The sequence below is a fragment of the Pithys albifrons genome, chromosome 1 (assembly GCF_047495875.1).
Source record: "Pithys albifrons albifrons isolate INPA30051 chromosome 1, PitAlb_v1, whole genome shotgun sequence".
Taxonomy (NCBI): domain Eukaryota; kingdom Metazoa; phylum Chordata; class Aves; order Passeriformes; family Thamnophilidae; genus Pithys; species Pithys albifrons.
Window position 1 is genome coordinate 55,867,679 of NC_092458.1, and position 14,013 is coordinate 55,881,691.

At 35.6% G+C, this 14,013-nt stretch overlaps 1 protein-coding gene across 2 annotated transcripts in view; it reads left to right on the forward strand.

The window, feature by feature from the left end:
• The window catches only part of NAA16 (N-alpha-acetyltransferase 16, NatA auxiliary subunit), a 65,057-nt gene extending 51,375 nt beyond the window's left edge, over window positions 1-13,682 (forward strand). The window contains exons 10-20 of one of the 2 annotated variants that reach the window (XM_071550521.1): window positions 3,418-3,490; window positions 3,730-3,899; window positions 4,268-4,420; window positions 5,873-6,001; window positions 6,552-6,765; window positions 8,529-8,722; window positions 9,435-9,543; window positions 10,028-10,126; window positions 10,675-10,818; window positions 11,574-11,671; window positions 11,919-13,682. In XM_071550521.1, the coding sequence (XP_071406622.1) occupies window positions 3,418-3,490; window positions 3,730-3,899; window positions 4,268-4,420; window positions 5,873-6,001; window positions 6,552-6,765; window positions 8,529-8,722; window positions 9,435-9,543; window positions 10,028-10,126; window positions 10,675-10,818; window positions 11,574-11,671; window positions 11,919-12,119 (1,584 nt within the window). In that variant the 3' untranslated portion in view covers window positions 12,120-13,682. Of the gene's footprint in view, window positions 1-3,417; window positions 3,491-3,729; window positions 3,900-4,267; window positions 4,421-5,872; window positions 6,002-6,551; window positions 6,766-8,528; window positions 8,723-9,434; window positions 9,544-10,027; window positions 10,127-10,674; window positions 10,819-11,573; window positions 11,672-11,918 lie in introns of those variants that run through there. The other variant, XR_011697315.1, reaches the window with a different exon arrangement.
• The last annotated feature ends 331 nt before the right edge of the window (window positions 13,683-14,013 follow it).

Below are 14,013 nucleotides of genomic sequence, written 5' to 3' on the forward strand. Positions count from 1 at the left end.
TCATCAGCCATTTGCCAGGAAAACAATAACTTTGTCTTTGGCTGTCCCTTACAAAAGAGGACACAAAATATTTCTCAGTATAGTCAGATGAAAAAAAACTAATGCTCACAGAAAAAAAGTAATTCAGAACTGGGATTCAAGTGAATTGCGTTCCAGTTGCTTCCAGTTTAAGAAGAAATTAAAGTGTGTTTGCATTGTATTTATTCCTGTTTCTATTTCTCAAGTATTCATTTTTAATTTATTTACTCAAAGTTCATTTGCAAAACTGTCCTTTCTGGTGGAAGCAAACTGCACAGGAATGGAAAAAAAGAGCAGTATGGCCTCTGTGGAGCCTCTGCTTTCAAGTACTACAAAGTGTGGAAGATGCTTTCTTAATTTTCAGGTTTATTACACTTGGTGGGAAACCATACTGGTTTGTGAGCATGTGCAGTTTTAATCTTTACATAAGGTATAGGAGCCCCTCACTTGTCTGTGCAAATGGGGAAATCTAAAGCCTATTTTCCTCTCCTTGGATTCCTGCTGCTTAGCTCATTGTTCTTCTGTAATGAAATGAAAGATGTAGGTAGAGACCTATGAAAAGGTTTGATATTTGAATTTCAGTTATTTTAGAGGCTTCTGAAACTGGTGACCCCAGTTCTGGAATTGGCTTCAGTCTTGTCATAAAAAAATGTGAGAGTTGTTGATGGGTTTGGTTATGCTTTTGTAATACCTTAAGGCTTTTCAGCTCCACAGCATGAAAATAATTGAAACGGTCTTCCTAAAATAATTCTGTTTGAAATCAGCTCGTGGACAGTGTTATGGTATTTCCAGATACCTTAACTTGCTCTTTGGTAGTCAGAGAATTACGAAGAATGCTGTAGCTTTTAGAAATAGTAAAATATTGTCTCAGAGATGGCAGTGGTGACTTTAGAATACAGATAGTAGATGGTAGCAAATTCAAAAGACAGATTTTGCTGCTAAAATTGCAGTTAATATGGACACAGAAATTAGGATTTGTATTCCCAGATAATTTGGTCCCCAAAGCAGTACATGAACCTGGAATTACTTTCCTAAATTACTAGCAAGAGACAGAAGCATAAGCATAAAAAGGAAGGAAAAAAGATGGAGTCATCATGAGAAACAAGGATGTCTGCAATAACCCAATTAACTCATTTGAGTTATTTTTTTAGGTGTTGCTTTCACTTCATACACATTTCTAAATTTTTTGTTCATTGTAGCTTTCAGAGTGACAGTTACAGTGTGCTTTCTTGAGCTGTAAAAACCAGAATCACTGCAGAGCTCTGAATTTGGAAGAACTTGGAATCTTTTAAAATATAATGCAGTTTGGTATTCTCCATCTCCTCAAGATGTAGAGTATTTGATTTCACTGTTAATGTAAGCTGATTGAAGACCATCATACTAGGATGCCCCAGGTCTGTCCACTGCCACTTCCCTCTGATGGTGGAACTAGTAATTGGGCATTGATATGCTGAGGTGGAACAGGGAGGAGATCACTCATAATCCCAGATACAGCCACCCAAGTTCACCCAAAGCAGGACCAAGCACATGTGGCTCAGAGATGGTGGCACCATTCGTTTTGGTGGTGATATGGTCTTTGTCCAGGTGTGAAGCCACACTCCTGAGTGTGCAGTATTGGAAACATTTATATGTGGAGTTTGGTGGTGGGGTGGGCTTATTAAGAAAAGGAAGGGATCTTTCTCCCATTACACACAGTTCACTCCAGTCTGTCAAAGCTAGCTGGTCTCAAAGGAGTTTGAGTGTACTGGCAGCCGGATGAGAGCAGTGTTGGGGATGCGTGGAAGTTGTGGTGAAAAGCAGCAAGGAAGTAACACTTACACTGTTACATATATTTACTGCAAACCTGCTACCTGAAGCAGATGCTTCTGCTTTTAAACTCATTTTCGAGAAGACAAAATATTTTTTGAGGGTGTACAATTTCTTTCAGAGGTGTCTATGGCAGGCCAGAGAGCAACTGAATGCATTTATTTGCCTTTGTCCCTTTACTTGTGAGTTCTTCACATTCTTTTATTACTCCGTAGTTTTTTTGAAGTCTAGTAACATTTTATTATATTTTATGAGGTTTTGTTACCAAACCCTGTTTCTTATGAGATTTGCCCAGAACCTTCCAGAATGTGTGTTCATACATTTTATTATACTTCTGAGACATTTACGCTGACTGTGTGACTTGGACGTGTTAACCTTCTCTGCTTTCTTTGACAGAATGTTTGGCATTTCATGCCTATTGTCCCAAATTGGGTTAAATAAAATAATGTCCTTCAAACTGCATACTTTGATCTTCTAGAACTTTATTCCCTTCCCCTCCTGTACCAGAGTGTATCTTTAAGTGGATGCATGCATTTCAATTTTTTGAAATTTTGTGGTCTCTCCACAATTTCATTTTACTCTTGCAACCAACATTTTAAATGTAGAATCATCTTATTTTAACCACTGAAGTTGTAGTTTTTTACTATCTGGAGATTTCACCTAATTGGTGAATGTAGCCATTAATCCTGCTATGCTTACTGTCAGATCTAGTTTTTTAAGTCTCTTCTGTGTTTTGAGCATATATACATAGATCACAGATACATAGATCTTTCTTTAGTATGACTCTCATTACCTTAAGAGGCTGGTTGGTTACTAGCTGGATATGGCAGTCATGTTTAGAATGTAGCTACAAAACAGGTTGAGCATTTCAGCAAACGTCTAGAAGTGCTAGGTGGCATTTGTGAGCCATGGACCTGGTATTGGAATAGCTAGTTGTCATGAAACACACAGATACTAATGTTTTATTTACTGTAAATGTCACTTGTATAGTGTGAGTTGAAAACCGCATGGGTGAATTTTGAATCTTAAACCTTGTAATGAAAAACAATATTGTCGCAAGGTCTGATTTCAGAAGTGTTAAATCAATCCGTATATAGATTTTTATGTCAAAAATGCAGCCCACGTTCTAGGCAACAATACCTTTCAAACAAAACAAAAACTAACAGTACACACCAACCTGCCAGAAAGCAGAGACTTCTGTGGTTGTTTTCTCATTGTTACGGGAAGTTCATGCAGTCTTTTTCAAAGCAGCTTTCTTTAACTGGCTCAGTTTCATTTCTTAAAAATCAATAGCATAAGTTAAGTTGCATTTTGTAGTTTTTGTCTAAGAGGTTACTAAGCAAATGTACTTGATTATCTTCTGCCATAAGCTGCCAAAGATTAGCCTGTTTCCCTGGCACATCACCAGTTAAAATGATTGATCAAAGATAGCTTGTGAAGGTTGAACTATATGAAGATGCATCCATTTTTTTTCCAAATGAAGTAGTTATTTTTGTATAGTTTCTGTAATTTTCTCAAGTATTCTTTTCAATGTGTTAGTTTCTGTTAAAATGGTAGTAAAGCATAACTTAAGCACATATTTTTTACATGTAGGTTTCTACAATCCAGGAGCTTGTTACTGGTTATGAAGCCTCTTTGAAAACTTGTGACCTTTTTAGTACGTGTGGTAAGTTTTTATGGTCTTATATTAATTACCCTGTAATTACTAATACTGTTCATGAAAGTTATCTGGAACTATTTAGGTGCTAATACTTTTTGCAAAAAAAAAGGTTGTTATACATTCTAGTAAATTAATTCATTACTGGAAATATTTGCTGAATTTGCCAAGCTTTGTGTTTTGTGTTCGTTTTTCAAACGCAGTCTTCAGCCTTACCAGTTATTGTAACCTTTTCAATTTTGTTGCAGAAAATGGAGAGAAAGAGCCCCCAACAACACTGCTTTGGGTTCAGTATTTCCTGGCACAGCACTTTGACAAACTTGGCCAGTGTTCTTTGGCCTTGGATTACATTAATGCTGCAATTGCAAGCACTCCAACGTTAATAGAACTATTCTATTTAAAAGCAAAAATTTACAAGGTAAAAAGGGGATTTGGACATGTAGAGTACCTGGTTTATTAGAAAAAAGAATCAACCCATCAAACTGCTGTGAGTGTGTGGATTGTGTTTCACTTAGCAATGGTTAGTTATGGGCATCAGTTTTCATGTGGGTTTGGTTTTGGGCACTGTTGTCAGGAAGAAAATTAAAACCCTTCGTGTGGGTTTTGCAAAGCCAGTCACAACTTACAGCAAATTGTCATTCTGAAAAAAATCTGTGAGTGGGGGGAGTGAACAAATAATACTGGCTTTTGTTACTTCTGACAGAAAAATATCAGTAACTATAGATTTCAGGAGTTGGTCAATAGAGGCTTATACTGAAAATTAACTATTTAATTTCTCCCTAACAGCATGTAGGTAACATAAAGGAAGCTGCCAAATGGATGGATGAAGCACAATCTTTGGATACTGCAGACAGATTTATCAATTCCAAATGTGCTAAATACATGCTACGAGCAAATATGGTGAAGGATGCAGAGGAGATGTGCTCTAAATTCACAAGGGCAAGTATATTGCTTTATAGTGATTTTGCTTGCCTCTACTGGTTTGTTTTTCACTCATAACTTTCTGAACCAAACAAAAAACATTATCTTTTATTAACATCCATTTTTAATGCAATGCTAAGAACTATATAGAGTCGTAGAATGGTTTGTATTGGAAAAGGCCTTGTAAGGTCTCCCTGGAGCCTCCTCTTCTCCAGGGTGAACAACCCCAGTTCTCTCAGCCTTTTGTGAAAGGACAGGTGTTCCAGCCTTCTGGTATTTCATGGCCTTTCTGTGAACCTGCTGTAACAGGCCCAGTCCCTCTCGTGCTGGGGACCCCAAAGATGGATGCAGTATTCCAGCTGTATAGACACAGTAAATACTGGGAAAAATGATTGTTCAAAGACAGTTATCCAGAAGTACTTTTTATTGCCATACTTCTAAATATGTCTCTGGAAATGCATCTGATGGATACCTTGTTTGCAAAATCCTGCTATTTCCCATTAGTACCATCTGATCTGAACTAACTGCACAGGAGTGTGCACTGTCTTATGATTATGATTTAGCATTAACATAAATGATTTTAGACTTGAGCATTTCATTCCTTTAAGCTAGTATTACAGACAAAAATGTTCTTAAAACTAGATCTATCCTTAAAAGATTGGATAAGCACTTTAAATTCTGTATTTTTTACATTGAACAAAATTTGGATTCATAAAGACCAGATTTCCTTTCATTTTTGTAACTAAATAGGAAGGCAACTCATCATGTATGCTTGTCAGAAGTGTTAGAGCAAGAAACACAGAACATTATCATAGATATCTGGAAAGATAGGATAAATCTCATCCTAAGTAATTAAATGTTGTGTGTTCAACTGGGTCTTTTTTCTGCTGTAAAAAACTGTTCTGAAAACTTGGTGTCTGGCATTCGTGATATGTGGAATGTTTTTCCAGTTTACTTATTCTCAATCTAGACCATTGAAATTATGAAGTCTCAATCATAAGATTTTTTTCTTGTCAAAATAACAAATAGCTTTGTTTATTTAGACTAACAAATTCCAAGAAACTTATAATCACTCATACTACATGATAAAGCAGTAAGTATATTGGCAGACTTTTAGACTGGTGGATGCCACTTACCTGACAGGGAAAAACAGCTAAAATTTTTTGCTGAACTTCTAAAAGCAAGGCTGAGTATACAAGCATGAGTTAATCTTAAAAATCTGTTGAGACATTAATCTTCAGAAAAGTGGGGTTTTTTTAATCATTTCAGTTTATTCCTTTCTATCTTGGGGAGGCTAGAATACAATTACAAGTATTATTTTCAGTCACTGGGAGTTTGTTTCCATTTTCTGTTGTATTCCAAGTAGCTGAAGGACAGATTGTTTACTACTAATGGCCTGAAACTAACTATAGTTGAAAGAAGCAGCTGGTAAATTGCAGTGGCAAAAAGTGATAATGACACTTATTTCAGGAAGGAACTTCAGCTATGGAAAACCTTAATGAGATGCAGTGTATGTGGTTCCAGACTGAATGTGCTGCAGCTTATCAAAGGCTAGGGAAGTATGGTGATGCCTTGAAAAAATGTCATGAAGTGGAAAGGGTAAGTAGGTACAAATACCGTCAATTGCTTCCTCAGTATTTCACATAAACTAATGAAGATATTTGTTGATATAATCAGCATGAGTTTATATGCTAGAAGCACATAAATCTTCTAGTATAATGACTTGTGAAAACAAGTTAATACTGGATGATTTATTGTACCAGATGTGGTCTCTAGCTATTATATGAAAGATGATTACTGGACATGAAAGAGATTCAATATATAATACCTTGTCTCCTATATACAACTGTTCATACATTAACTTTATGCTGTCTTTTGACAGTTGTGTTTTTAATCAGAACAATCATATTTCAGTTGGTTCTTAGAGCGCCTAAGTCTTTGAACAATGACATCACAGTTTTTGTTAATGAATTGAGATTTTTCCCTACCAATACATTCTCTTGGATGGTCACTATTGTAAGAATCATTTTTATGTTTGTTAAATATTGTCTTTAAATAATATCAGTTGTAACTTTATTCACCTCTATCTAATAAAAAATGTATTAAGCAAAGGATGAGTATATGTGTGTCTATTTTTTTTTCCTTGAAGCATTTTTTTGAGATAACAGATGATCAATTTGATTTCCATACATACTGCATGAGAAAGATGACTCTTCGTGCCTATGTAGACCTCTTGAGATTAGAAGATGTGCTCAGGAAACATGCCTTCTACTTCAAAGCTGCTCGATCAGCAATTGAAATCTACTTGAAGCTCCATGATAATCCTCTCACCAATGAAAGCAAAGAGCAAGAAGTGAATTCAGGTATCTAAACTATAATGGAGGCTCACATGCATATTGCAAGTGAAAGCTTATTAAGCTAAGTAAGTTATGTGTTACAAATAGGAGACAAGTTTTTTCCTTTGTCACAATAACTGAAAAGAGATCATAGATAACATGCTGCTGCTTTCTTCTCTCTGTCCTACCCTCATTACTTTGTAAAATTAGTGCATGAATGAAGCTAGCTGTAGTTGGAGGACTTGGGGAGGAGTGACCTTTCAGAATATTAAGAGGAAAAACCTGATCCAGTTCACCCATTAGATAAATGTTATTAACCAATGAGTTATTATGAAACAATGGATACATTTTGTGGAAAAGCAGTCTGAATTGTAAGAATTCTGCTAGAATATTTAGTTTTTTTCATGGTGATACTACTTAACACTACATGAACTTTTAGCATTTTTCACATAACTTCAGGTCCAAAGAATACATGGATAAGTATTAGAAATATTAGTGCATTTAGGAAATTATTTAAAACTAACATTAAATGCAAAGCAGAATTTCTTTGGACGCTAGTAGAGTATGGGTTGGAAGTATAAGGATTCAGTGGCAAATTAGTAGAATGGTTTTTTACTTTAAGATAAATCATTCTTCTCCTTTATTGGAATTGCAGCTACTGTCAGCACTGCAGTGGCTGTTGGCTAAAGCACTGAATTTAATGTTTAGCTCTTTGCAAAGGGAAGAATATTTGACACAGGAAAAAGTGAAGCTAAACCTAAAATTCCACTAAGTACTGCAAATACAACCTTACCTTTCATTCATAGGTGAATAACAAGTTTTTCCATACCTGATATGTATAATGATGTACATAGAAAAAAGAGGCACCTTTTGAAAAGTTCAACTTGCATCTCTTTTTTTCTCGAACTTTAATTCGTTTCTGTATATAACGCAAGATCAGTGTGTGACAAAGGATTTTGATAGCAATTGTAGGAACAAAGGTGGGATGGTGTCTAGGAAGTCATGTTAGTTCATTTGCCTGCTGTGCACTGGGATTCAGTAGGCTTATCTGAAGGGGAAGACAGCTCTATGTGGATGGGGTGAAAAGAACACTTGCTTCCTTGTCTCAGAATGGTGGCTGACCCCAGCAAGGAGGTCATGCTACCACAGCCACAAAAAAAGGTGTGTTAGTCCCTCAGGAGCCTGTTTTCTTTCTGTGCCTTCCTACATTTTTAGCACGAATCTATTCTTGGTGAAACACCAGGGTAAACAGAGTGGAAGCATATGGTATTATTCTGCCTAAACTGATCATTTATATTTAGATAGCCCATGGCATTTGCAGAAAATGAATGCAGTTATCATGACTGTGTGTCGTTCAGACACTAATGAAAAATAGCAATCTTGTTTTGATAGTGTAAATCTATCTAGATGTTTCTGGATGGCATTAGAAACAAGCTGAGTTACAGTCAATATTGAAGCTTAGTATTACCCTTCAAAACTGTTGTCCATTTCCTAAGGTAAAACAGCTGTAACAACTGTATGCAACCAACCTTTTTAATCATTGAGGCTTCTATAACAGCTGCGTAAGAGAAAATAAGCAAGATCAAGTGTTGTGTTAGGCTGTAAATAGTAACGCAGCAGTAATGTTGGTCTCTGTGGTGATGAAACTCTGGCAAGTGCTGGTATTTATGAAAATCACTGTGAAAGTTTGCCATTTTGAGATGGGGAGGAGAATAATGGTGTATCTGAGTGGAGGGAAACAAGATTTTTAATTATATACTGTTAATGTAAGTTGTTACCTTAATCTGTAGAAAATCTCTCAGCCAAAGAATTGAAGAAAATGCTTAGTAAGCAAAGAAGAGCACAGAAGAAAGCAAAGCTTGAAGAAGAAAGAAAGCATGCAGAAAGAGAACGACAGCAAAAAAATCAAAAGAAAAAGCGAGATGAAGAGGAGGAGGAAACTAGTGGACCCAGGGAAGAGCTAGTTCCTGAAAAACTGGAAAGGGTTAGCATGGTCTTTCATGTTAAAGTCACGGGATTGTCATAAAAAGCCTGTAATTCAGGTTTACTATCAGGCTCTTATAAAAGAATCTGTGTGTTTTTATAAAACCATTTTTGCAAGCAAAGATACCTTTTTGTAGTCTACCTTTATTAACACTAAAGAAAAGTATTTTTCCTCAATAAATCCAAGTTCTATGTGAACAATGTTGTTACTTTCCTTGAATTTCAGGGGTTTTTTTAAACAATAGGCCATCCTTCATTAAAACGAATATTGAACAAAAATGTCTTTAGCCAGAAGAAATCTGGTTTGCATAGGATGAATAGAGAAACAAGTAAGAAATTATTGCAGTTTACAAAATTTGAGAAGAGCCAGTACTTCTCTAAGCACAAAACTACCTCCTTTGTTACAGAAGCTTCAAGCTTGTTGTCTAAGGTGTATTTAATTTTTTCCTAAATGTAAATGACAACATAGTAAATTATGTAAGCAGTGCCAGAGTTTGCGTGATGCTGTCTTTGCTAATGTGAAATCATGGGTAAACACTTTCGAATCTTGCTGTTTAAGTAAAAATGTGGCTCACTTTCATTCAGAAAACCAGCTTCAGTTTACATTTGGCCTCTGATTATTTAAATGCTGTGAATAACAGAAACTGTCATTGGTGGGTTTTATTTGACATTTATTATAAGCTTTAAATCTCACTGTGTTTTTGTTAAAACAGGTAGAAAATCCTTTAGAAGAAGCCATTAAGTTCCTGATACCACTTAAGAATCTTATTGGAGATGATATAGAAACACATTTATTAGCATTTGAAATATACTTTAGAAAAGGTAAAGTACTGCTGAATTTTATTTTTGCTTTATAAGATTTTAATCCTTCAGTGCAGCCAGAGTGTTGCCTAAAATGATCTGGAATAAATACTTCACTGACTGAAGCTGAGCTTTGCATCGTATCCAGTAATAATGGAGGGAATAGGATTTTTGTTTAGTCACCCTTAAACAAAAAAAACTAATGGCAAATTGAGTTGTAATACATAGTAATACTGTAGAAAGATATTTGCAGTGTGATCTTTAATTATCTGGAGGCAAACAAAGCCAAATGGATAGGAACAGTGTTGCCAGAGTTGGAGCAGCAGGCACTTCTGTTTTATTAAGCCATTTAAATGAGGAAATGAAATTTCCTTTCTAATTCTGCATTTATGTTTCTAATACTTGTACTAGATTTACTGAAGAAAGCAGTAGTTGATATAAAGAAAAGAAGTTCTGTGTTCTTAATATTGGTTTCTTAATGTTTTTTTCTCCTTCCGTCCCACAGGAAAGTATCTGTTGATGTTACAGTCCGTCAAAAGAGCTTTTGCAATCAACAGTAATAACCCATGGCTACATGAGTGCTTGATTAAATTCTCTAAAGCTGGTATGTGTGTAATTACAAAGACACAGAAAATTAGCTATTTTTGTAATGCATACTCTTGAAATACAAACTGATACAAAATAAAAGCAAACTGTTATTTTCATGATAATACCAAAGACAATACAGGTTGTACTACCCAAGGTACTGTGTATGTATTATATTATACTCCTTCCTCCATTAATCCACCAGGTGGACCCAGCAACTCATTTTGGCTAGATTTCACAGAGGAGTAAGTGTTCCAGAGATTCTGGGAGCTCTTTAAGCTTGAAGAAAATAAGTAGCAGATACAGGAGAGAGATTTTTACTGAAACCAAGTGTGTGGTGAACTTTTAATAGAAGGTTTACGTGACAGAGTGCACTTTATGAATGTTTCATCTATAAATGCAACAGCAATACTTGTGTTGATGTATTTTGATCTGAGATTTGTGTTTCTGTGCACAGTTTATAAAACTAGGAATTCTGGCAGTGATGTCTGTGGTTTCACACTGTTTCCTGCAGGTATTTAAATGGGTGGGGTTTTTTACTTCTCTGTCTTACCTTCCCTCTTCTAGTATCTGACCAGAGTAACCTCCCAGAAATTGTGAGCAAGGTCCTAACTCAAGAAATGCAGAAAATCTTTGTTAATAAAAACTTGGAAAGTTTTAATGAAGAGTTTCTCAAACACAATGCTACCTCCATTCAGCACCAACTGTCAGGTTTGTTTAACTTATTCATGCATTTGAAATGGAGATGATTTAAGTGATATAAATCCAGCATCTTTATCTGCAGTCCATAAGGCCAGGTTGGATGGGGCTTTGGGCAGCCTGTTCTAGCGGGAGGTGTCTCTGCCCATGGTAGGGCATATGCAACTAGATGATCTTCAAGGTTCTTTCCAGTCCGAAACCTTCTGTGAATTCATACGTAAATTCAAGAGAGCCAGAAATTCACATGTTTATGTTGGGTTTCTTTTCCGACTGCATTTACTATTTTTAAAAAAATACTTCACTTTTTTATTAGATGCATGAGTACATATTCTGCCATGAGGACATACACTGGTCTGAATTTTTTCTGGACTGTGTTCCACAATTGTTTAATAACTGTATTGTTGAGTTACTTTCACTACTTTTGAAAACAATTGAGAGTGTCTCTGAGAAAACATCTTTTACTTGCTTCTGTGTTTGTAGTCTGATTTGAAGGGTTTTGTCTTCAGTGATGTATTTCTTTACTGAAAACCTCTCAACCAGGTGAGGCATTTGACTTTTGCAGGAACAGGTACCCTGTGTTATTCAACCCATATGCTTCTAATAAATTTCAAGATGCCTTTAGTTTCCTTTGTTTTCTGTTACAAAGAAGGGAGGAAGATGCAGTTTATTAAAACTTGAAGTCTAATTCACATTTATCTGTAAGTTTTCAGGTTCTGTGTGTCTGTCTATATGTAGTATGGCTAAACGTGTTTTTTTCTTGTGATAAGGTGCAAAGATGATGTATTTCCTGGACAAATCAAGACAAGAAAAAGCAATTGCTATTGCTACCAGATTGGATAAAAACATGAGAGACAAAAATGTGAAGGTAAAAGATAGATTATATAAAGCCCACATCTTAAATAATGCACAATGTAATGCAGGATAATGTACCTGCTTCATATATGATGATAAATTAATATTTGAAAGGAGGTTTCAGATTTTTCCTGTAACTGTATGATACGCTAATACTAACAGAGAAATCTGTTTGCTGAGATTAGTATTATTTAATAGTACATGCTTTTAATAATATAGCAATTGTAAATCACATTAACTATTCACTTTTGTTTCTTCAGACATTAACAAAGGTCTTTGAGGCACTGCTTGATGGTAGTTTTGGAAGCTGCCATGCTCAATGTGAAGAATATCAAGCAGCATGTCATAAACTGTTTCCTTTTACATCTGCCTTCATGCCTGCCACAAATGAGGACAACAGCAGCATTGCATCTGTGAATCACACGGCCATTAACCATGATTTGCTGTCTAATGAAATCTGAAGCAGTATGTGCAAGCCCGTGTGTGTGTATACCTACATGCACACATATGTATGAAACTCTGGCTCTCATTACATGCTGGCTGGATACAGATCAGGGTTACTTTTCCAGGTTGTATTTTAATATCTTTAGCAGGTATAAAAACAAAATATTTGGATAGTTAAATGGAGTATGCTATTAGTTTTTTTCTCTCCCAATGAAAACTGCCAATATTTATGTAAACATTAATCAGCATTTTTCATGTTTATACTTGTACAGGTTTAAGTCTTTTAATAATTCATCATCCCTCCCTCACAAAAAATATGGGTGTTGAGGAATGCTTTCACTTAAGTGTTGTTACATAAACAGATAAGAGATCATATCTTGTTAATAAATTACCCTTTGAGCGTTTTTAGCAGATTAAGACTGAAGTGCTGTTTGAATTGCCCTCTTTGTCTTACTGTTCTTTAGACGTTTTTTTCTGGGTTGTTTTTGGTTGGTTTTTTTTTCAGTTTTTGGTCAGTTTGGTTTCTTTTGAAGCACAGCAACAATGAAAGCATTGGGGGTTTGCATGTTTTTGTCGGGTGTGTGTCTTATATGGAACCAGTGTTGACAGATACGAAGATTAGGTTTGTGTAAAAAAATTAAAACAACTAGTAACTAAGGCTTTTTGAAAACTATTCCATCTACCTTGTGTTCCTTAGCTATTGTTCCCTTTTTATGGTCAGTTTAACATTTTAAAGGTTGAATATCCTGAAGCAATTCCCTGGGTAAATGTAATGAATTTGATACTGTTGTTTGTCCTTTGTTCCATCTCCCCCTTCCTACTCTTCTTTCTGGTTTTTCCCCATGTGTTGCCACTTAGTTTGGAAAAGCTGCTCCAGTTATTGGCAAATGCAGAAGGTACAGTAATGGGGAATACGGTTCTTCTCTGCATCATAAAAATTCACTGGTAGATGTGCTGTATTAACCTCCATTAAAAGTCTTAGTTGTCTACTTAATGGCCAATACTCCACTACTTCTCATGCCTAAATACTATTGTTCTGGGTGCTGCAAGGCAAAATAGTTTGTGAGAAGTATGTTTTACATTTTAAAACTGTAAGGGGGCACAAAGAGGCTGACTACAAACCATAACGAACTTTTTTCTTACTTTGTATTTTGGTGCATTAACTATTAATTATACAACACATGAAAATGGAAGTTTAATATACCTATTTAAAGCATAGCATTGCTAGGCAAAATGGCTACATATCACATGACAGCTTTACATTCTATAAGAACTGCTATCAAAACTTAACTATACTGTGGCTTGTACAGAAAATCTGTGTTCTGGAAACTGAAATGGAATCATTCAATCTCGGTTTGTTTTATTTCACTGCAATGTAAATAATTTCGGTAATATTAACTAGCCCCTCAAAAGCAAATAGCAGTTCATGAAGAGGGGATTTTATTAAGACAAATAAACTGTTCTAATTAAAATTCTCCTTTGTGTGTCATCTGTTTAGATTAAAAAACTGTTAAATGGAAAATTCAATGTAAAATATTGCCAACATATGTTATGCTGTAATAAATTATTTTGTACACATTTGCCTTTGGTTGGGAATTTTTGTGTATTTATTGACATCAAACTTCAGCCTATCACATTCATTAGTTCTTTTTTTTCTGTTGAATTGCAATAGTCTCTGGTTTAACAGTAACCCTGTAAGCAGGTGAGAAAAAAATGTTCAGCACTGTTTAGCCATCGAGACATGTATAAGTAGTAGTGCCTTCAAACTGAAAGAGGATAGGTTTAGATCAGATATCAGAAGAAATTCTTCACTATGAGGGTGGGGAGGCACAGGAGCAGGTTGCCCAAAGAACCCCATCCCTGGAAGTGTTCCAGGCCAGGCTGGATGTTGCTCTGAGCAACGTGGTGTAG